At 45.0% G+C, this 24,910-nt stretch overlaps 1 protein-coding gene across 1 annotated transcript in view; it reads right to left on the bottom strand.

The window, feature by feature from the left end:
• Positions 1-21,404, bottom strand: part of LOC138165314 (tetratricopeptide repeat protein 22-like) — a 39,784-nt gene extending 18,380 nt beyond the window's left edge. Inside the window, exon 1 of the mRNA XM_069093500.1 lies at positions 20,539-21,404. Within this exon, the coding sequence (XP_068949601.1) occupies positions 20,539-21,180 (642 nt within the window). The 5' untranslated portion in view covers positions 21,181-21,404. The remainder of the gene's footprint in view (positions 1-20,538) is intronic.
• Between the last annotated feature and the right edge of the window lie 3,506 nt (positions 21,405-24,910).

Below are 24,910 nucleotides of genomic sequence, written 5' to 3'. Positions count from 1 at the left end.
TCATTAACAAAGCTCTGCTATTTACTCAGCTCAACCCCAGCAATGAAATGCCTTAGAATTCTAACTGAAAGCTTGCCTTTTGTTCGGGTAGGACTGTGTCTTTACAAATCTTTCTGGTTGTAGCAGAAACTGTTGCTGAAACTGTCACTAAGAGCCACCAGGAAAAGGCTATTCCATAGCTAAAAAGCTATTGTAGGTTTCATTGAGTCAAATTGACCCCTGCCAGCGGAGAGATGGGAGGGGACTGCTTTACCCCTCTCTTAGAGAGTGGGAGCTGTAGAAAAGCCTCCCATGGCTGGAGGTCATTGAAGAAAAAGGCTAGAGGAAGAAAGAAAAGACCAGAGGTCACTCTCCTGAGTAAGGTCAAGGAATAGCATGAAACCATTGCACAGAGACTTTGATGTCAAGTTAACACGAATCTCCAGGATGCCAAGCTCAAGTTGCTAAAGGCTTTGACATGAAGTGAAGATTCAGAGTGATTTTTACTTGCTACATTCTAACAGGGGTTCATGGTTAATGTAACCCATTATGTGAAAGTAGGGTTCATTTGAGAATGAGAACAGCTGAGTTAGCAAGGAAGGACACAAGTATTTATATATATATATATATATATAATTTATATATATATTAGAAATTTCAGGAGCCAAGATGGCGGAGTAGGAGCACGACCCTCCCGCGCCTCCGGCTTCCACCCTCCCCAATCCATGTAAAAAGGGGACTCTAAACAAACTTTGGAGCTGCAGAACCCACAAAATGACACAAGAGAAGCTAACCTCCTGCTGAGAACAGCCCGGCAGGCCGGCAGGAATCGGCTAGCGCTCTGGGAGCTGAGCCCAGCCCCACACAGAGGCTTTAGCGCCAGGGCGGGCCTGACCAGCCACCAGCCAGAGGGACTCCAGATCAGCAGCAGCTGTGGCCGTTTCCAGATTTATCAATACATAGATGCGAAGGACAAGTTCTAATAAGGAATAATAGCGGGCGACGGCGCAGCGGCCTGTGTGGGAAGGCGTGGTGGACGCAGGCCTGGAAGGGGCCTGATCAACTCGGAGGGCAAGTCTTCCCACCAACCACAAGGTCCGCTACCAGGCCTATCACCAAAGGGCTGGGACTGGAAAGAGCAAGGTAAGAAGCAAATACAGGGGCCCCTATACTGGACAGCAAACATTCCTGGGGCTACCACTTCATAGCCCAGAAATCTTTTTTTTTTTAAAGCCCCTTTCAGGACCTCCAAAGACAAGGATGGCAGAGTGAACCCCACTTGCTCCAAACCCCCCCTCTGACCCTGAAAATATAGTAACTCTTGCCCCAGGGCAAAACCCTCTACAGTAAAGGTTTGGGATCCTAGAGGAAGGGCGTGGCTAGGACACTGCCTCAAAATGGGTAGAAAGCAGACTACAAAGACAAAGACTCTAGATTCCTACTATCCTCAGAGGGAGGAACCAACCTCAGAGGGAGACACTGTGGACTCCACACCCACAGCTGAGACTTCAACAGGGAATGGATCCCAAGCACAGAAGGCTCTCCTAGATGAGATCAAAAGGAACTTTGAAAGCAAAATGAGAGAGATAGAAGACAAAATGAATAATTCTCTCAAAACGAAAATAGCAGAATTTGAAAAACATTATAATGAGGAAAACACTCTAAAAAGAAAAGTGTATGATATGGAAAAGGAGCTTCAAAAATTAACCAAGGAAAATGATTTGCTAAAAACCAGAATTAAACAAATGGAAACAAATAACTCTATGAGGAACCAAGAATTAGCCAAGCAAAACAACAAAAATGAAAAATTAGAAAAAGAGGTAAAATACCTCAAAGAAAAAATAACTGACCTGGAAAACAGATCCAGGAGAGATAATCTGAGAATCATAGGCCTACCAGAAAATTATGATGAAAAAATGAGCCTGGACAACATTCTCCAAGAGCTCATTAAGGAAAACTGCCCTGAGATACTAGAACCTGAGGGGAAAATAGAAATTGACAGAATCCACCGGACACCTGCTGTAAGAGATCCCAAACTGAAAAATCCTCGAAATGTTGTGGCCAAACTCCAGAACTACCAGATAAAAGAGAAAATACTTCAAGCGGCCAGAAAGAAACAATTCAAATATCGAGGGTCCACAGTGAGGGTTGCACAGGATTTGTCAGCCTCCACACTGAAAGATCGGAGGCAGTGGAATACAATTTTCAGGAAGGCAAAACAGCTCGGATTACAACCAAGGATCACATACCCAGCGAGACTGAGCATATTCTTCCAGGCAAAGAGATGGTCATTCAATGATATAACAGAGTTCCAGACCTTCTTGATAAAAAAGCCAGAACTCAATGGAAAATTCAACCTCCAATTACAAGAAGCAACAGTGACTTAGAAAGGTAAACAAGGAGAACACACATCATTTTAGAGGGAAAGAGGGGAGGGAGAGGAGCTTCGCATGAGATCTGTTCCTGTCATTCTTGATGCAAAGAAAAAATAGCATACCTCATTAAGTATAACAATATCCTACAGGCAGTAGGAGGGGGAAAGGGTTACAAATTTTTTTTGTAAAAAGTGATTTGTAGGGAGGGAAGTAGTAAGGGGAAAAGGGGAGGAAAAGGGAGGGGGGCCGAAAAGGGAACACTGAGGGAGGCGGTGGTCAAAAGGAAAACTATTAAGGGAGGGAAGGGAGAAGGGGGGGGGAAATACGAACATTAACAGGGGCAGGAATAGGATGAGGGGAAAGAAACAGATAACAATCATAACTGTAAATGTGAATGGAATGAACTCTCCTATAAAACAGAGATGGATAGCAGAATGGATTAGAAATCATAATCCTACAATATGCTGTTTACAAGAAACACATTTGAAACAGAGGGATACACACAAGGTAAAGGTAAAAGGTTGGAGTAAAATATATCATGCCTCAGCTAAAGTAAAAAAAAGCAGGGGTAGCAATCCTTATCTCAGATAAAGCAAATGCAAAAATTGACCCAATTAAAAGAGATAAAGAAGGAAACTATATCCTGTTAAAAGGCACCATCGAGAATGAAGCAATCACTACTTAACATATATGCACCAAGTGTTGTAGCATCCAAATTCCTAGAGGTGAAGGTAAAGGAACTAGAGGAAGAAATAGATAGCAAAACTATACTAATGGGAGACCTTAATCTCCCCCTATCTGAACTTGATAAATCCAACCTCAAAATAAACAAGAAAGAAGTTAAGGAGGTGAACAGGATTTTAGAGAGGATAGGTATGATAGATCTCTGGAGAAAACTGAATGGGGATAAAAAGGAATATACTTTCTTCTCAGTGGTTCATGGCACATACTCAAAAATTGACCATGTTCTAGGGCATAAAAACCTCACGATTCTATGCAGTTAGGCAGAAATATTAAACGCATCATTCTCAGATCATGATGCAATAAAAATTATATGCAATAAAGGGCCAGGGAAAGACAGACTAAAAACTAACTGGAAATTAAACAATTTGATCCTAAAGAATGAGTGGGTCAAATAAGAAATTATAGAAACAATCAGTAATTTCATTCAAGAGAATGATAATAATGAGACAACATACCAAAATCTGTGGGATGCATTAAAGGCAGTTCTTAGGGGAAGTTTTATATCCCTGAGTGCATACGTGATTAAATTAGAGAAAAGGGAGCTCAACGAATTGGGCATGCAATTAAAAAACCTAGAAAAAGAACAAATTCAAAATCCCCAATTAAATACTAAACTAGAAATATTGAAGGCTAAAGGAGAGATTAATAAAATCGAAATTAAGAAAACTATTGAACTAATAAATAAAACCAAGAGCTGGTTTTATGAAAAAACCAACAAAATTGATAGACCCTTAGTCAATATGATAAAAAAAAGAAAGAAGAAAACTAAATATGAGTATCAAAAATGAAAAGGATGAATCTACCTCCAATGAAGAGGAAATCAAAACAATAATTAGGAATTATTTCTCCCAATTGTATGCACATAAATTTGACAATCTTAGGGAAATGGATGAATATTTAGAAACATACAATTTGCCCAGATTAACTGAAGAGGAAGTAAATTACTTAAATAATCCCATCTCAGAAAAAGAAATTGAACAAGCCATCAGTCACCTCCCTAGGAAAAAATCTCCAGGGCCAGATGGATTCACTAGTGAATTCTATCAAACATTTAAAGAACAATTGATTCCAATACTCTACAAATTATTTGGGAAAATTAGTGAAGGAGTCCTACCAAATTCTTTTTATGACACAAATATGGTACTGATACCTAAACCAGGAAGAGATAAAACAGAGAAAGAAAATTATAGACCAATCTCCCTCATGAATATAGATGCAAAAATTCTAAATAAAATACTAGCCAAAAGACTACAGCAACTTATCTCAAGAATAATACACTTTGATCAGGTAGGATTTATTCCAGGAATGCAAGGATGGTTTAATATTAGGAAAACCATCAGTATAATTGAGCATATCAACAATAAAACTAGCAGAAACCACACGATCATCTCAATAGATGCAGAAAAGGCTTTTGACAAAATACAACATCCATTCCTATTAAAAACATTAGAAAGTATAGGAATAAATGGAGCCTTCCTTAAAATAATAGGTAGCATCTATTTAAAGCCACCAGCAAGTATTATATGCAATGGGGAGAAGCTGGAAGCATTTCCCATAAGATCAGGGGTGAAACAAGGGTGTCCACTATCACCCCTCTTATTCAATCTGGTACTAGAAATGTTAGCAGTAGCAATTAGAGAAGAAAAAGAAATCAAAGGAATCAAGTTAGGCAAAGAAGAGACCAAGCTATCACTCTTCGCAGATGATATGATGATATACTTAGAGAATCCTAGAGAATCAAGTAAAAAACTGCTTGAGACAATAAATAAATTTGGCAAAGTTGCAGGATATAAAATAAACCCACATAAATCCTCGGCATTCCTATATATTTCCAATGAAACTCAACAGCAAGAAGTAGAAAGAGAAATCCCATTTAAAGTTACTGTAGACATTATAAAATATTTGGGAATCTACCTGCCAAAACAAACCCAGGACCTGTATGATCATAACTACAAAACACTTTTCACACAAATAAAGTCAGATCTAACTAATTGGAAAAATATCAATTGCTCATAGCTGGGTCAAGCTAATATAATAAAAATGACAATTTTACCTAAATTAAATTATATATTTAGTGCCATACCAATTAATTTACCAAAAAACTACTTTATAGAGTTAGAAAAAATAGTAACAAAATTCATCTGGAAGAATAAACGGTCCAGAATATCAAGGGAATTAATGAAAAAAAATGCTAGGGAAGGTGGACTAGCTTTACCAGATTTCAATCTGTACTATAAAGCAGCAGTCATCAAAACTATTTGGTACTGGCTTAGGAATAGAGGAGTGGATCAATGGAATAGATTAGGCACACGAGATTCAGAAGTCAACGACTACAGTAATGTATTGTTTGATAAATCCCCAGACCCTGGTTTTTGGGATAAGAACTCACTATTTGACAAAAACTGCTGGGAAAACTGGAATATAGTATGGCAGAAACTGGACATAGACCATTATCTAACACCATATACCAAAATCAAGTCTAAATGGGTTCATGATCTAGGTATAAAGGTTGATACTGTAAGCAGTCTGCTAAAACAAGGAATAGTTTACCTATCAGACTTGTGGAGAGGGAATGACTTTATGATGAAACAGGAATCAGAGAACATTATAAAATGTAAAATGGATAATTTTGACTACATGAAATTGAAAAGTTTCTGTACAAATAAAGCCAATGTAACCAAGATTAGGAGGGAGGTGGGAAATTGGGAAAGAATCTTTACAACCTATGTCTCTGACAAAAGACTCATCTCTAAAATATACAGAGAACCGAGTCAAATTTATAAGAATACAAGTCATTCCCCAATTGACAAATGGTCAAAGGATATGAACAGGCAGTTTTCAGAGAAAGAAATTAAAGCTATCTATAAGCACATGAAGAAATGCTCTAATTCACTATTGATTAGAGAAATGCAAATCAAAACAACTCTGAGGTACCACATCTCACCAGTTAGATTGGCTAAGATGACAAAACAGGAAAATGACAAATGCTGGAGAGGATGTGAGCAAACGGGAACACTAATGCATTGTTGGTGGAGTTGTGAACTGATCCAGCCTTTCTGGAGAGCAATCTGGAACTATGCCCAAAGGGCTATAAATACTTTCATACCCTTTGATCCAGCAATACTACTCCTAGGGTTATGTCCCAAAGAGATCATAGAAATGGGAGAAAGACCCATATGTACAAAAATGTTTATAGCAGCTCTTTTTGTTGTGGCAAAGAATTGGAAATTAAGGGGGTGTCCATCAATTGGGGAATGGCTGAACAAGTTGTGGTATATGCATGTTATGGAATATTATTGCGCTATAAGAAACGGGGAGCAGGCGGTCTTCATATTTACCTGGAGAGGCTTAAAAGAACTGATGCTGAGTGATATGAGTAGAACCAGGAGGAATTTGTACACAATTACAGACACAACGTATGTGTGATGACCAACTTTGATAGACTGGACTCTTCTCAACAATGCAGCGATATAAGTCAATCCCAAAAGACGCATGATGGAGAGAAAAACGTGCATCCAGAGAAAGAACTAGAAAGAACTAAATTTATATCCAGGTGGAAGCAAAATACTGATCTCTTTTGTTCTCTTATTTGATTTTATTTCCTCTTTACCATTTTTCATTCCAGCTGGTACAATCCATCCTTATAACCTGACCATTGTATAATGTGAAAGTATTTACAGATCCTATACTTGATTATAAGCCGCCATGGGGGGGAGGGGAAGGAGGGGGACAAAATGTGAAATTCAAGGAATTGTGGAATTGAATCCTGTAAACTAAAAGGAAACAAACAAATTAATAAATTAAAAATTGAATTATAAAAAAAAGAAATTTCATTAGAGGTTACTTAAAAGGAACATTTTCTTTGAATTAAGGTTAGAGTTAGGGGCAGCTAGGAAGGTGGCAAATATAGAGCACTGAATCTGAGTGAGGAAGACCTGAGTTTGAATCCAATCTCAGACCCTGGTGTGACCCTGGGCAAGTCACTTAACTTCTGCTTGCTTCAGTTTCCTCATCTATAAAATGGGGATCATAATAGCATCTGTCACATGTGAGTCTTAAACAAGGTATTCGATATCTACTTATGGGTGGGCAGAGGGAGGACAGGCGACAGATCTTATTTCTCAATGGCAATAGTAAGTTTGATTTGCATAGAACTTTATGACTGCTCTATTCCTCTCATCTCTAGGTTATCTTTTCTCCACTAAAGTGCATGTTCCTTGCGAGGAGGGGATATTTCGTTCTTTGTATTTGTATTCTCAGTTCCTAGCACAGACATGCTCTCGGTATCTGGCACACAGTAGGAGCTAAATAAATGCTCGTTTGTTGATCGAATTACCAAGTGAAGCAACTGTGTGAGGGAGGGAGAACAAGAAATAGAGAAAGAAACTGAGTCAGAGTGTGAGCCCACAGCATCTAACACCAGGTCCAGGACTCTGTCACCAGAGGCCATCAAACCCCACTCAGCAGGAAGCCCCAGTGCTATGCCAGACTAGTGCTTCTTCAGGCTCTGTTGGACTCTAGGGAGGGAAATAGAAGCTACAACCACCTGGGGCAGTCAATGCCAACCTTTTAGAAGAGCAAGGATTGTTATACCATGTACATTTCCCTTATCTAATCTTTGTTTTCTACTCAGTACTAGGCACAGAGGTCTACACTCACTGGGCAATGACACTAGTGCAACTGTTGAATTTAAGAGGTCATCAGAGCCCAGCTTGAAGACCTCCAGTGACAGGGAACTCACTACCTTAGGACACAGCCTGTTCCATTGTTGCACATAGTAGGCACTGAATAAATACTCATTGAATGATTGCTGGACAGCACTAAGTGGCAAGGAGTGCCAGTATCAGTGTGAGTATCTGCATCTTTGTAACTGCTCCCCTTGGTCCGAGCTAGTTCTTCCTTCTGGGGCCAGAGCACGATCGTCTCCCCATTCCAATATACTCTGAAGTGCTGTGGCTTCCCCCTAAGTGTTTTCTTGATCACACACCCAGTCTAGAAGGATTCCACCACTTTACCTTCCCACCCCATCGCCACCCTCTGGGCAGGTTCCAGCTTGTCAATGTTATCTCCTAAAATGTGGCATCTAGGACTGAACGCAGTACTCCAGATGACTGAGTACCCTGGGGCCCAGGGAAGTGTGAAACTCAGGGTGCATGGGATCATAACAATACAGTTAAAAATAGAACTCTGAGGCCACCTAGTCAAAAGTTGTTATTTTAGAGATGAAGAAACTGAGACCTGGAGAGGTCAGGAGCTTTGCCCAGTGTAACCTAGGTAAGTATCAGAGGCAGCATTGGAACCCAGATCTTCTGGTTTCAGGATAAATGCACTTTATCATACACTACATTTTTACCATATACTACAACCTCCCTAGGCTCAGTAAAGCAGATAGGAAAAGATGTCTACTGGGGCCAGCATCTTGTCATTAGGGCAGGAAGAGAAGTTCCTTGGCTCAGGATACAGTCCTAAATTGAATGCACCTAAGAGTGAAAGCAGGTGTGGCTCTGTCTGCTTTGGAGAGTCAACAGTACAAGCAGTAACATGTTGAGTTGGGCGTTGGAGACGGTGATGGGTTTGGAATCTCTGTTCTCAGTCACCCAACTGCAGCAGCTCTCTCTAAGGGCATTAATGATCTCTCAATGGCCACGAACAATGGACCCTTCTCAGGCATCATCTCTCTTGACCACCTCCCTACAGTTTTTTTTTTTTGAAGCAATCAGAGTCACACAGCTAGTGAGTGTCTGAAACTGAATTTGAACTCAGGTCCTTTTCCCTCCAGCTTTTGACACTGCAGCTCATTGCATTTTCCTGACTTTATTCTCTCTTCCTTTTCTGACCATCTGTTCTCAGTCAGCTGGTGGCAGAGTGGATAGAATGCTGGGCCCATAATCAGGAAGACCTGAGTTCAAATCCAGTCTCAGGCATTTGCTCACTTATGACTTTGTGCAAGTCACTTAACCTTTATTTGCCTCAGTTTTCCCTAACTGTAAAATGGGGATAATAATAGCCCCTACCTTGTAGAGTCATTAGGATCAAATGAGATAATATTTGTAAAAGTGCTTAGCAGAGCACCTGGCATGTTGCAGTTGCTGTGTAATTTCTTTTCTTCTTTCAGTCTCTCCTACTGGATCATCATTCACATTCCATCTCCCAGCTCTCTGCCCTGGGCCCTCCTACGTTCCCTCTTTGGGTGACCTTGTCCAATGATCATCTTGGTTGATGATTCCCAGGTCTACATACCCAGCCCTCATCTCCCCTGGAGAGATTGCCTTCTGCTCACAATGGATCCAAAACGTAGCTTGTTATCCTAATCTCAAGGCACACACCATTCCTTCAGGCAGTTGTGTTCATGACCTTGTCAAACATGGCACCTCACCTCACTCACCAATGTATGGCTAAACCTCCTCATCTCTGTCTCTGCAGCATCTCTTGAGCTACCCCTTCTCTCCACTCACACAGCCCCTGCCCCCCTTTGGACCCCCATCGCTTTTTGAATGGCCAGCTCCATTCTTCATGAGAAGGAATATGGACAGAGTGCTGGACCTGGCATCAAAAAGACTTGGGTTCACATCCCACCTTAGCCACTTAGCGGTTGTGTGACCCTCACCTCTCTATGCTTCGGATTCCTCATCTGAAAAACGAGGGGGCTAGACTCTTTGGTCCCTATCACGTGTAACTCCATAATTCTCTGCTTCTCTGGTCATGTCCTCTCACTGGGACTACTGTGATAGCCTCCTAACAGGTCTCCTCATCTCAAGTATCTCTCCTCTCTGCTTCATCCTCCAGTCAAATACTCAAGAGACACCAGTGGATCTGTGATCTCTACGGTGTGGGCATTACCCCCAATGATGCAGGTTGCAGCCTACCAACATCGTGTGTAATTCTCATCCATGTCCTACCCACAAGTTCACCACAGGCTCATCCAATATGGTGAGTGCCTTGGTCATCTTCTCTGGGCATGGTAAGAATTCTAAGAAAGCTGTCTAGCCATCCATGGTTACCCTTTGTTCCTGCCATTTGATGCCTCATTGTTCTATGAAGCTTTTCCTGCTCTGCCAGTAGAGAACAGCAGGCTCTACCACCCTGGAACGGTCTTGAGTAAGGTTCTAGCACCGGATGTCATGTGATTTTCAAGGTGCAGCTCAGCTAAGCCTAGGAAGCTAGCCCCTTGGTGATTAATTCCTGGCTGTACAGTCCGTCCTTCACACTGATGTCTAATTGACATTCCTAAAGAAGAAGTCTAACCATGTTGCTTTCCTCCTCAAAAACCCAAGGAGCCCCATCATCCCAAGAGATACAATACATTAAAATCCAACCCCCTTCTCGTTTGGTGAACGGAACCTTTCAGACTGGACTCCACCAGCCTGATCAAACTGATTCCACATTATTCCCTTCCACCACCGGCTCCAGCCGAAGTGACTGAGTTTTGGCTCCCCATACATGACATTCTATTTCCCATGCCTTTGCATGTGCTTTGTCCCTCAACTCTCTTCCCTAAGGTGACAAAAAGGAAATAGAATAGAATACATAGAGGAACTAGCCTAAACAACTCCTCCAGCAAGGAGAGAAGAAAGAGCGCCAGACTGAGAAATTATCTAGGAATGCAAAGAAAAACGCCAGTAAGCACATTTTTCAGCCTAGGTCAGCACAAAGGGGAAGCCAGAAGCCTGTGGACACTAGGGGAGAGGTTCAGCCAGAAAAGCCTGCTCAGGAGGACAGATGCCGTCCCCTCCGGAGGTTCCCCTGAGAGACTCAGAGACATTACCTCATTCCCCAGAGCCCAGATCATACAGATCTGTATCAAAGAAGGCCCCACCATTCTTTCTAGAAGTGCACAGAACCTGACTGTGACAGGAAGTCCTGATCCAGGAAGTAAGGCCAGAAAAATGAGTAAAGATTAGAGAAACCAATGATTAAGACATACTATGGAGGGAGGAATGCTCAAGACACAAGCTAGCAAGACGGAAATGTCTCCCCACCATCTGCAAGGAAAGCAACATTCTTTCTCCCCCAAGTCCACGTTGCTCTCCCTGGTCACCTCTGCCTCTCTGGGGTCCTTCAAGGCTCAGCACAAATGCCCTTTGCTCCCCAAGGCCCCCCCAATTGCCCCCTGCTCCTCACCATCTCCCTCAATATTAATTTGCATTTACTTTGAATATATTGGCATTTGCCTGTATACATTCCCCGCCCCCCCCAATGTAAGCCCCCTGAGGGCCGGGCTTGTTTCATTTTTGTCATAATAGACTTGGGGCCTAGTGCTTAATACAGGCTTGTTGAGCTGAACTGAACCGGGTCAGAAGAAATAGATTCCAATCCTAGCTCTGCTCCTTGCTGCCTGTGTGACCTTGGGCAGTCTCTTCCTGTCTCTGGGCCTCAGTTTTCTTACCTATAAGAGGAAGGGGCTGGACGAGGTGACCCCTAGGATCCCCTCCACCTTTCAGTCCTAAGGTTCTCCCTCTGGAGAGACCACCACTAAATCTGACTGGCCTCTTGGGTACCCACTGATGATGCTACTAAGCCTCAGTTAAGTGTGCTAGCCAAGAAAAGCATTGAACCCGTGATCTGCCAGCGTTCTGAGGTGGCCAGTTGTCAATGGCTCCACTCTTCAGAATTTCATTGACCATTGAAGTATCAGGGTCAGCATGGAAAGTGACGGAGTGTGTGTGCGCACGTGCCTACATGGGGGAGGGGGATGATGGAAGAAACAATAGAAGAAGAACTTTGGAGAAGGAAATGACAAATCACTCCAGTATCTTTGCAAGAAACCCCACGAACAAAGTCCACAGGGTCACCTGGAGTTAATGACTGAGCAGCAACGTGTGAATGATGTTTTAGGTCTGGAAGAAACCTTGGCGATCATTTTGTCCAGCTCCATCATGATGCAGAGGAGGAAGCTTAGAATGAGGGATCCCCATCTTGTTTGGCCCCAAGGGCAGAACCGGGAATTATGGGGCTGGCAGGTTGGAGGAAGGAAAACCACTTGCACACCCTACAGATTGGAGCTGTCCAGCCACGGAAGAAATGACACTGAGTTCCCAGTCACTAAAAATCTTTGAGAGGGAAAATCACTTGACAATTTGGATCCCCAAATGAGGGTTTTCAGCAGCTTGGGTGTGCAGAACGGTGTTCCTGGTGCTGAGATGAATCGAATGTCTGGCTGGTGGCAGTAAACTGGAGCTCACAGTCAAGGCTACTTCAAAGTGGGCTGGCTCACCACTGGAATAGTGGGATCCTTCAACTTTAGGCTTGTCTAGAGGGACTTGGAGGGTATTCCTGGTCAGTAATGGGGTGGGGGGCAGACTCAACATCTCCAACATTCTGCTTTTTTTGTTTTTTGGAGGGAGGAGGGCAGGGCAATTGGGGTTAAGTGACTTGCCCAATGTCACATGGCTAGTTAGTGGTAAGTGTCTGAGGTTGGATTTGAGCTCAGGTCCTCCTGACTCCAGGGCCAGTGCTCTATTCACTGAGCCACCTAGCCACCCCAATTTTCAACATTCTGAATTCTAAGGGTCCTCTCTCCCAGCTCAAACATCTTAAAAGCCAAAGACCCCATGGACTCCCTACTTTATTCTCACCATCCCCTTTATACTCATTCCTCTCTTCCTCTTTCTCCCTCTCCCTCCTCCCTTCCCCCTTGACCAATAGATCTGTTATACTTTTTCTCTCTCAGCTCAGAAGTTACTTCCTTGACGACCATGGCTCAGAATCTGTCTCGCTGGAACATTGACCCTGAGAGGTTGACTCCTGCCTTCCCCAACAGGCTGAGTGTGTTTGGTCCAGCCACACCTTTATTTGTGCAGCCGCCAGAGGCAAAGCTGGGAATCCAACAAACAGCTCCTTCCCGCTCTCCCTCCTGCCCTCCTCCCCTTTCTAATCTGTTGACCCCAATAATGGGGAGGGTCTGATTTTCACCTTCAGGACTCCTCCTCTGACAAGAACAGGGTCTGAGTCATTCTCTCAGCAGAGGTGGGACCAGAAGGGCTTCTTGGTTTTTGTTTTTTAAATCTTAAGTTCTGCTAACCTATGGGGGTGAGGGTTAGGGTTAGGGTTAGGGTTAGGGTTTGGGGGGAATCAGTTAAGGGTTAGGGTTAGGGTTAGGGTTAGGGTTAGGGTTAGGGTTTGGGGGGAATCAGTTAAGGGCTACTCACAAATAAAAAACAAGTAAATATGTTTGGGGGGATGTTATGTATTTGTTTCTGTGTATATAGGTATGAAGTGATTTTTTTCATAGGACTCCTGACCTTCTCCATGTACTATGTGGAACACGAAGAGATAATATGGCACAGTGGAAAGTGTGCTGGATTTAGGGTCAGAGGACTTGGGTTTGAATCCCTGCTCCGCCACTTACTATCTGTGTGACCTTGGGGAAGTCAACTAACTTCCCTGGGCCTTGGTTTCCTCATCTGTAAATGAAGGAGGATGAATTAAATGGATTCTGAAGTGCCTTCCAACTTTCAGCTTAAGGTTGTATAACATCTCAAAAGAATCTAAAACTGTTGGTGACAAGAGATAGAGAGCATTTTGGAATATACAATGGATAAGTTTGAATAATTAAATTAAAAAGTTGTTGCACAAACAAAACCAATGCAGCCAAGATTAGAAGGAAAACAGGAAACTGGGATAAAATTTTTACAGCAAGTTTCTCTGATAAAGGCCTATCTTCTCAAATATATGGAAAATTGAGTCAAATTTATAAGAATACAAGTCATTCCCCAATTGGTAAATGGTCAGATGAAATGAATAGGCAATTTTTGGGTGAAGAAATCAAAGCTATCTATAGTCACATTAAAAAAAATGCTCTATATCACTACTGATTAGAGAAATGCAAATTGAAACAACTCTGAGATACCACATAATATCTGTCAGATTAGCTAATATGGCAGAAAGGGAGAATGATAAATGTTGGAGGGGATGTAGGAAAACCATGACACTAATGCACTGTTGGTGGAGTTGTGAACTGATCCAACCATTCTGGAGAGCAATTTGGAACCATGCCCGAGGGGCTATAAATCTGTGCATACCCTTTGACTCAGTAATGCTACTACTAGGTCTGCATACCAAATAGATCATAAAAAAGGCAAAATGACCCACATGTACAAAAATATTGATAGCAGTTCTTTCTGTGGTGGCAAAGAAATGGAAATTAAGGGGATGCCCATCAATTGGGGAATGGTTGAACAAGTTGTGGTATATGAATGTAATGGAATACTATTGTGATGTAAGAAATGATGAACAGGCTGACTTCAGGAAAACCTGGAAACACTTATATGAACTGATGCTGAGTGAAGTGAGCAGAACCAGGAGAACATTGTACATAGTAATAGCAACATTGTAAGATGATCATCTGTGAGTGATTTAGCTGTTCTCAGCAATACAAAGATCCAAGACAATTCTGAAGAACCTATGATGAAAAAAATGTTATCCTTCTCTAGAGAAAGAAGAGCTGGTGGAATCTGAATGCAGATCAAAGCATACTGGGTTCTTTTTTTAACTTTATTTTTCTTGGGGCTTTTTGTCTGTTTTCTTTCACAACATGACTAATATGGAAATAAGTTTTACATGATTGCACATGTATAATAACCTTTCTCAAACTGCTTGCCTTTTCCATGAGGAGGAAAGGAGGGAAGATGGGAAGTTGTGTGAGAGAGAATTTGGAACTCAAAATTGTAAAAAAAAAAAAAAAAAAAAAAAAAAAAAACAATAACTCAGAGCTTAACTTTCAATGTGTAATTAGAAAAAAAAATATTTAAAAGAATTTTTTTAATTAAAAAGAAAAAGGGCATGGTGGGTGTCAGCAGGCCGAGGAGTGATAGGGGTGACTCCCATGAAAAACTGGCCAAAAGCCCTTCTCAAGGAAATGTGTGAGTTGAAGAGGAGGGGGGCCAGTTGTGCCAATAACACCCCCAAGGGCTGCAGTGGTGTCCATTAGGTATTAAAAGAGTCAGGGGTAGGCTGCCATCTCGGGGACTGCTGGGGATTTTCCATGGAGCCTTTATTGAAAGACAAGGTCAAGAAACAGAAAGGAGGAGAAGGGTCTGCACAGGCTGGGATATGCCGCCGTGGGCAGGGGTTGTCTAGTGGCATAAGAATGAAAAAGATGAGGTGAGTTTCAGTCAACTGATTTCAAATGGAATGTTGTAATTTTAAAACTAATTCCATTCAATCCAACCAAGATCTTCAAATATGCCCATTTCCTATTTTTGGCATTTTCATTTGTTTTGTGTCCAAATTAAAATCAATGTGGGAAACTCCTACTGTGGGGACTTGATTTACTTGGGTGACTTTCCAGGCCTAGATTTCCTCATCCATAGAATTAGGGGGTGGCTCATAAAGCCTTTTCTAGCTCCAAATCAGTGATCCCACAACTTCAGGTGAGTGACGATGTGAATTGTCCATCTTAGAGAGTTGCCCAGGTCCACTGAGAAGTGAGGGGACTTGCCCATGGTCACACTGACAGTATATGTCCAAAGAATTTGGATTCAAGTCTCCTTGATTCTGAGGTTGGCCGCCAGGAAATGCCCTATGACAGGCTGCTTCTCTCTGTCATGGTTAATTATTGTACTGGAGGGTGGTATTAGAAGGAAGGAAGGAAACAAACATTTACTTGGTGCCTACTTTATGCCAGGCAGTTTGCTAAAAGTGCTTTACTGGTACATAACTCCCAGTGTGGAAACTCCCTCTCACAATGCCTATTGGCAACCTATCCAAACCTATTACACATTTCAGCCAAAATGGCCTATTTTCTATCTACATCCCACTTGTTTGCCTTTGCGTGGGCTGTCCCCCTGATGCCTGGAATGGTCTTCTTCCATATTCCTGTCTCTTGGATTTCTTGCTTTCTTTCAGGGCTCAGTTTAAATGCCCTCCCCTTCATGGGGCCATTCCCGGTTGCCCCAGCTAACAAATGCTTCCACTCATTATGCTGTATCAGTCTTCGTTCTTGGAGGGGCAGAGGGCCTGGGTCTATAATTTCACTGGTATAAGGAATTCTTGGATCAGAGGAAATTCTCCCTCTCAAACTCTTCAACTTTTAATCTTAGAATGGCCTGGAGGCATTGAGCGGTTAAGGGACTTGCCTAGGGTCACCTAGCCAACAGACAAGTGTCAGAACCAAGACTCAGACCCAGGTTTTCCTGGATCCAAGGCCAAATCTCTATCCTCTATGCCAGGTCACTTGTCATGTTTACTGAAAAGGAAAGAAACGGAAGAGGAGGAGGAGAGAGGGAAAGGAAGAGAAAGGAACACCTGGAGAAAGCACCCAGGAACCACCTGCTTTTGCCTCCAAAGAGTCTCCCGCCTCTTTTCTCCACATCCAATCAGCTGCCAGGTCAGACAGACCGTAGGTGCCATACATCTCCCATCCACCACTCTGCATGGACTCACTGGACCACACACTGGTTCAAGCCCTTCTCACCCTTCAGTAGACGAGGTACTGGCACTTTAACTAGTCTTCCTTCTCTCTCCCCTCTAACCCATCCTGTAAGATGACCAATTCATAACCTCCCTTTCTCAGAAGTCCTTACTGTCTCCAGGATGAAGTTCACATTCCTTAGCCTCAGGTCCCATCATGTGCCCTCAACAAAGCCTTTCAACTTTATCTCTCACTGCTCCCTTCAGTCATTCTTAGTTTCTAGACTGGATGACTCATTTCCTCCTGAAAATACTTCATATTCTCTCACTTCCAAGCCTTTGCACACTCTAGGCCCACAGCCAAGAGTGCCTGACTCTCATCCCTCATCTCCTCCTCCTTCTTCAAGGTCTATCTTGGGTGCCCCCTCCTACATGAAACTTTCCCTGTTGATCCCCCTAGACAGAGAGGCTCTCTCCTTCCTTTCTTGGAGCAGCTGGCTGGTGCAGTGGATAGATCCCTGGACCTCGAGTCTGAAAAGCCTGAGTTCAAATCCAGCCTCAAACAGTTACTAGCTGTGTGACTCTAGAAAAGTCACTTAACTTGTTTTGCCTCAGTTTTCCTAACTGTAAAATGGGGATAATAATAGCACCTACTTCTCAGAGTTTTTATAAGAATCAAATGAAATAATATTTGTAAAGTGCTTTGCAAGTTGTAAAAGACTATAAAATTTTACCACTCCTCCTCCTCCCCCTCCTCCTCCCCCTCCCCCTCCCCCTCCTTCTCTCTCCTTCTCTGAGTTTCTGCAGCATGGTTTGCCTCTCTCTGGATGTCCTTCTGATACCACCACATCCTCTACATTAGCTCCGTGGGTCCATTTCAAGAGACCCAGGCCAAATGAGGTGAGTTTCAGTCAACTGATTTCAAATGGAACACTATCATTTTAAAATTAATTTCGGTCAATCCAACCAGGATCTTCAAATATGCCAATTTCATATTTTTGCCATTTTCATTTGTTTTGTGTCCAAATTAAAATCAGTATGGGAAACTCCCAATATGACAACTCGATTTGCCTGGATGACTCTCCAGGCCAAATTCCTTGTCTGTAGAATTAGGGGGGTTGGCTTGAGTGACTCATAGGGTCCCTTCTAGCTCCAAGTCAGTGAGCTGATCTGGAAAGTGGGGTGTAGCTAAGGAACTACATTAAAGCAGAAGGAAGATCTGAGTTCAAATCCCACCTCTGACAGTCTCTAGCTGTGTTATCATGGACAAATCATGGCACCTTTCTTGGTCTTAAGCAAGGAATGAGTCACCCCGTTCATGTCTTGTCTCTCTGACCAGACCGTGAGAAATGCCAAGGAGTGGAATTTGTATTGGACACTAGTGACCACAGAGGGAGGCTTTGAACTTTTTAATTAATGTTGGGAATGAATGAATGTGCATGAGCAGTAATATCCCTTGGGCCAGAGGCAGCCACACTAAGGACAAGGGGCTCCCTCTCCCCTTCTTAGGTACCGTGTTCCCTTATGAACAATGATGGAGATAACTGAAATGATAACTCACTCACATTTCAATGGCACTTTTCCATTTGAAGAGGGGTTTCCCTGAAGTACCCCTGTGGCCTTTATGATTTTTATAGCCCATTTTACAGAGAAGGAAACTGAGGCCCAGAGAGCTTTGAGGGTCTTGTCAGTGAGTGTCAGAGCTAGGGTTCAGACCCAGGTCTTCTGAGGAGGCCAGATAAAGGACAGGGAGCTTGGAGAGATGTTCCTGGGCATTCCACCCAGCCTGAGTCAGCCTCCCTCAGGGCCCCAGGGCAACACACCCCACTAAGCTGTTCTCCGTCCACTTTCCTGGTATCTTCTGCGGCCCACTACAAACAGGTTTCTCCACTATCTCCCTCTTTCCCACTCCCCACCAATGGGAGGTTTGTCCTGAGAAGCCTCTAGAGAGTCCAATGATAGGACCTCCAATGTGGTCTTTATTTCTCACCTCCTCCAGACAGCCTTTCCTGATCCTTGCCTGAAACTGATGGTGTGTGTGTGTGTGTGTGTGTGAGCACATAGTAAGTATTCACTAAATGCTTGATTGACTGTCTGACTGAGTGTCCCTCACCCAATGGGCTTCATTTGCTCATCTGTAAACAGGGGGATGTTAGACTGTGTGACCTCTGAAAGTCCAACTCCAGACCTGCCATTCTGACCCAGCGAGGGTATGACCCCAGGGCTGGGGGCAGAAGCATAGAAAAAGGAAGAGGCCTTCAGAGTACAGAGGAGTGATCACCTTTCTATACTGTTTTAAAGGAGACTCCTCCTAAGATGTTAGAACAGATAAGCAGCAAGTGGTACTATGTGCCTGGTGCTGTGCTGTTCCGGTCCTTAGCCTGCAGAAGGTTAGACTCCAGAATGGAAAGGCAGCTTGGAACCATGCAAAAGAAGTTGGCTTCTGCATCAGCAGGACTCTGTATATGTGACTGTGAGCAAATCCCTTCACTTGCCAAGGTCCTGGGCAATTCTCTAAGACTATACACTTCAGAGAAAGTGCCAGCCTGCCTTGGGAGTGGGAGTATCCTCATATGGGAGTGCCCTGTTCTGGAAATCACAGGCTCAGTCCCTGTACCTATGAAAGCAGGACATTGTATATTTATTTACATGAATGTATCTTTGACCACTTCCATGTTCAAGGTCCTATGCTCAGAGCAGGGGAGATACAAAGAAAAATGCACCAGCATCCTAGACCTTTAGGAGTTTGAAATCTGGTCGGGGACATATGATGAGCTAGTATTTTCCTGCAATCTGTGGGCATCTGCTGGAAGTGAGCGATAGAGAGGACAGGCAGAGGACTGTGGGGACTCTGAGGAAGAAGGAAATCACTGTTGGCTAGGGGGAACTGAGGCAGGCTGCCCAGTAAAGGAGGCACCCAGGCTGAGCCTTGAATGATGGGAAACACTTCACCAGACAGAGATAAGAGGAAAGCCATTCATGGTGGAGGAAATGCATGAGTACCGTGCAGGGAGCAGATCACGGACTGTATAAAGGGCCATGGGTATTGCTGCAGTTTACAACTCATGAAGGGGAATAGTGAGACTTAAGACTGGGAAAGTTGGGTGGGGCAGATTGTGGGATGGCTTTGGACTCCAGGCTCAGGATCTGGACTTGATGGGGGTGCCAATGGGCAGCCATTGAAGCTTCCATACAGCTCAGCTTTGGCTTGGATCCCCTCAGGGACGGGGAACTCACTATCTTCTGAGGGAGCTCAAGCCTCTTTGGGACAGCTAGCATCAGCGGGAAGCGGGTCTTGCCATCCAGACCAAATCTGCTTCTCTGAGACTTCCTCCCGGCTCCTGCTCTTGATTTTTGTGGATAAGAGGAGCAGGTCTGCTCTCTCCTCCACACACCAAAGGCAGCACCATGGGCCCTGGACACTCCCCTCTCAGGCTAAATGGGCCCAGTGCCTTTAACAGATAGAGGACCGTGAGGCATGTTCTCCCATCCTCTGAGCATCCTGCTTGTCCCAGAGCTTGTCAGTGCCCTCCCTAATGTAGGGCACCCTGAATCAAGAACAATCATCCATGTGACCCAATAAACATGGGGACGGAGGGCCTGAGGCTCCCTCCATTTCCTCTGTCTAGACCCTGTGACGCCCCAAGAGAATGACAGCTTTCTGGGGGCAGGGACTGTGCTTGTCTTTCATCGTGCTCTCTGTGTAATTCCATAGTACTACCTGTACCTGGCACATAGCAATGATTAATAAGTGCTTCCTGACTGATTGGCTGGGTAGCCCTTCCTTCCCCGGACGGCTTCCAGCAGTGTCTGGACAGTGCTTGTGAAAGATGAAACAGAAGGACTCCTAAAGTCAGGCTAGATGCCCTGCCAGGTCCCTCCTGGCTCTGACAGGCCGTGGAGTTTTAGCTCTGACAATCCCTCTCAGCTTGTGTGTGTTGGATGAATACCTGAGGGGGTCTGCTTAATCAGTGCTTGTCCTCTGCCTCCATCTCTCCTCAGTCTGCCAAACCTCTTCCTTTATCCCACCATCTTTCCAAGTCCCCCAGAGAACCAAAGCACCCCCAAAGGGCTGGGGCAGGTCACTGACCTTCTTCTGCCCGTAGGCTAGGCCTTTGTCATAGAGGGCAATGCCGGCAGTCAGCTTCTGGACCTGGTCACTCTCGCTCACGAAGCCCACGTCAAAGGCCGAGGCGTAGCCCTGCTCGGCCAGGCATCGGGCTGCCCGGAGCTGGAGCTCCCCATCGGCCAGCCCTTCCTCGTCAGCCTCCAGGCCCATGAGGCCAGACAGCGTCTCAGTGCAGCGGGCCCCCTCCTGCTCCAGGCCCAGTTGATCATAGACGTAAGCCAGGTTGGCCCAGGCGTTAAGGTTGTCAGGTGCCTCCTGGGTCACCTGCAGGAAAAGCTCCCGGGCCTGCTGCAGCTCCTCCAGGTAGAAGGTGAAAACCCCCAGGAGGTTCCTCACCGCATACTGTAGGGGCCCAGCCTCGAACTCTAGCTCAGTCCGAAGGCTCTCCCTCTGCAGCTTCATGTCTCTGCCTCGGAAGGGGGCCCGGGAGCCCGGCTCAAAGTTCAGGTTCAGGTCCAGGTGGAAGTGGCCAGGGAGGTAAGCCATCTCCTCCATGAGCGCTTCAATGTCGTCCTCAGGCATCCCCCCCTCGTTGTCTCCCAGAGGCAGAGGCCCAGCATCAGGGAGGACCTGGAGCCTGGTGTTGGGGGGCAAGCCCTCCATCTGGAGGAAGCGGGTCCCAGGGCTGCTGCTGCCTAGCTGTGTGAACTCAGGCGAGTAGGACTTCCCTTCTCCCCGCTCCAGTCCCCATCTGTAAAATGAGGGGGTTGGATGAGACAATTTCTAAGGGTCCTTCCAGCCTGAGAGCCCACACGCCTATGGTGCTGCAGCTCTGGCAGGGAGAGGGCCAAGCCCTCCTACCTGGCTCTTCAGGTTTGTCAAAGTCTAGGGGAGGAGCTTGTCAGGGAGAGGCCTCCCTAGAGGAAATGCAATGTAAAGGTCAGTGGGTGCTGGGCAGCTGCCCCAGCCAGAGAGGATTCAGAGCTCTGAGGGGCCTCAGAGAAGACAGGGTGAGAGCTGAGGGTGGAATTGGCAATCATCTAGTCCAAGAGTGGGGAACCTGCAGTCTCGAGGCCACATGCCACCCTTTGACTGAATCTAAACTTCACAGGACATTAAGTTTGGATTCAGTCAAACAAATTTGTGCTTGAGGATCTAGAGGCCCACATGTGGCCTTGACCAGTCTAGTGCCCTCATTTATCAGGACTTATTCCCAGAGGAGGTCACACCATAGGAACTAGCAGACTGGGGAAGTGAGCCCCATTCCTAGCTTGGTGAGTGGGAAAATACCCAGGCTGAGGATGATTAGCAGTCTGCTGGCTGGCTGACTCCCCTCCCTGTCCTCCACCCACAACACCCTCCGAGAGTGATTCCCAAGGTAGCAGAAGGAGGTGTGACTGAACAGCTAGGAGACATGTTTCCATTTTTGTTCCGGCAAACTGTTAAGACCAGCCCTGCCAAGCCAGATGTGTTGTGAAAGAGAGGCATGATGGGGAAGCAGCTGAGGGAAGAATCAGATCCGGAGCTGGGCTGTTGGGCCAGCTGGAGTCTGGCTCTGGTCTTGCCCCCTTGCACCGGCCCCTTCTCCACTCTGGCCTCAGTTTCCTCTTTTGTCAGAGGAGTGTGGTGGGTTTAATAGGGATAAATGGACAATAAATAAATAAACAAACACTTTTGTTAAAAAGAAAAAAAGAAAAGAAATCCATTTCATAAGGACAATATGTGGGAGGAAGAGCTAGACAGCTGTACACTTTGAAAAGGTCCGTTATTATTCCAGATTTAAATCCTAGGAAAACAACAAGTAGTCTTTATAGAATGATTAATCTTGAAAAATGTTATGGGGGCAGCTGGTTGGTTCGGTGAATAGAGCATTGACCCTGGAATCAGGAGGACCTGAGTTCAAATCTGGCCTCAGACACTTAACACAAAACTAGTGTGACCTTGGGCAAGTCACTTAACCCCAATTGCCCTACCTTCCCCCTCCAAAAAAAAAAGTTATGGATACCTTATGTTTTTATATATAAATATAGAAGCGGGAGGCTGGCTCTATCTTCTGGTTTCCTCCAAATTAATTACAACTGAATGACTCCTGAATCACAGTGTGGTGGCTTCCTTCCAGGAGCATCTCTGAGGGTGCTTTCCTCCAACTCCAGAGCCTCAGTGAGGCATTGCCTAGGGGGATGTCTCTACTTATTGGCTACCCTGAAGATCTCTGTCACTTACCTCATGTGTGACCTTGGGCAAGTCCCTTCCCTGGGCCTCAGTTTCCTCTTCTGTAAAATGAAGGAGTTAAATTAGATGGTCTCTAAGGTGCTTTAATAAGGTAATAGATATAGTCAGATAAAATCAACAGGCATTTACTAAGTGCCTACTACATGCTAGGCATTGTGCTAAGCAAGGGGGATGAAAGGAAGGCACAGACAGTCCTGGCCCTCAGGGAACTCCCAGGCCAGTGGGAGACATGACACAGAAACACCTGGGCACAAACAGGATATGAGGATGAGATGGCAAAGGCTGGAAGGAGAAACGGGGGAATCTCCAAGGGAGGCATTGGCTTTAAAGAGGGAGTGGGAAAGACTTATGGAAGCAGGTGGAATGCAGGGTGCTTTGTGGACCTCACAGACCCTATGAACATCATTCCTCAAAGTGATTGTTGTTGTCTGATCTCTGTTCCCCTCTGACCCCGTCTTGCCTCCCTGTGACCCCACTGGTCATTGGAGGTGGCCCAGATTCAGATACCTGTGGGATCTGTGCAAGGGGCTGGGGCACAGGGAACCCCCGATAAATAATCCAAAAGGGAGGCAGCTGGGAGGCCGGAAAGCCCGTCATGAGACAGAAATGACTTCTCCTCTGAGAAGGGAATCTGTTTCGGTTCGTGTGCATTCGAGAGCTCGTACACGCGCGCGCGCACTCACTCTCACACACACACACTCACACACACACACACACACACACACACACACCTTAGAGACTGACAAATGAAAAAGGGCAGATGATAAAGCAGATGAAACAAGAATGGGTGATGGAGCCTATTGAGGACCACGGCCAGTGGGGCTCTGACCTTGATGGCTGAATAAGCCCTCTCAGCATGAGACCCTGTTAAACAGGCTTGGATCGGTTCCCCATCCCCCAGGAAGGCTCACAGGCTTGGGCTTCACATCTCAGACTGGGAACAAGGATGCTTGCAGTGTTCTCAGGGGACACTAGCATAATGTTGCACTGTAGTATTAACTAGAAGCCTTGGGACAACTCCATCCTGCTCTAGGGAAGTTTAGGGAGGTTTGGAACATCCTGCCCGGTTCTCGTCCCTGATAACTAGGGTAGAGCACACGGCCGTCACATATGAGGCGAATGGGAGCTAGGACACTGGTGTCATCCCAAAGATAGCAGCTTATAAGACTATGCAGTTCCACACTATATGTACTGGACTCTTAGCTGAATAAAGTTGACTCAGTTTTCCACCATAGTGGAATCCCGTCTTGTTTATGATTGTCAACCTCTGGGTAAGTAACTCTTTTATCAATCTTTTCACCTCACATTCTCAGCTCTGCTGCTGGCCGGCAGGGCTCCTCTCTACCACTATCTTAGACACTGCCACAGAAGGGCAGGGGTCCCTGGGTGGGCTTGGTTTCCCACCGGGGCCCCCTTGGGCAGTCCCACCAAGGGCTGTGTCCCCCAGCTATGTTTTTAGGGTAAGAGTCTTCCCAGCCATAGTCGACTGCCAAGAGGGAGCATCCCATCATCAACAAATGCATGTCAGGAGGAGGAAACAGAGTCTTTGGTCTCACTGGTGTTCCGTGCATAGAATCCCAGAACCTTTCCCAGAATGTTAGAATACTTGGAACGTGAGAGTCCTAGAACCATAGTGGTGTCAAACTCAAATGAAAATGGACCCAGGACACGGGCCTATTGACTTAGAAAACTACAAATGAACATTATTTATGTTCAATTGTATTTTTGTTTATTTTGTTAATCATTTTCCAAGGACATTTTAATCTGACTGGTTGAGTTCAGGAGTTTTGTGGACCTCATACACTCCCAGTTTTACACCTTAATCTGTTAGAGTCACAGAAGCAGGGACACTGACCTCTGCAATTCTTTCCAAAAGCCTTTGATGCTAACTCATGTCCTTACAGTTGCTACCAGCAATACCTCTGAGCACCCCCTACTTCCCTCGATCAAGGAGCCGCAATGGCTCCCTATTGTCCTCTAGAACCAAATATAAAATCCTCTATTGGCCTTGCATGTCCTTCACAATCTGTCCCCAGCCTGCCCTTCCAGACTTGCTATGCCTGACTCTCTTTCACAAACCAGCCTCTTTTCTCTTGTTGACACCTGATGCCCCTACATTCCCTCCTTACCCCAATTTCCCAGAATCCTTCCCTTCCCTCAA

The sequence above is a fragment of the Petaurus breviceps genome, unplaced genomic scaffold (assembly GCF_028583685.1).
Source record: "Petaurus breviceps papuanus isolate PSGF00001 unplaced genomic scaffold, PetGlider_PUasm1.0 208, whole genome shotgun sequence".
In the NCBI taxonomy this organism is placed as follows: Eukaryota; Metazoa; Chordata; class Mammalia; order Diprotodontia; family Petauridae; genus Petaurus; species Petaurus breviceps.
The sequence above is the reverse complement of the archived record's forward strand: the minus strand, read 5'-3'. Positions and strand labels throughout refer to the sequence as shown.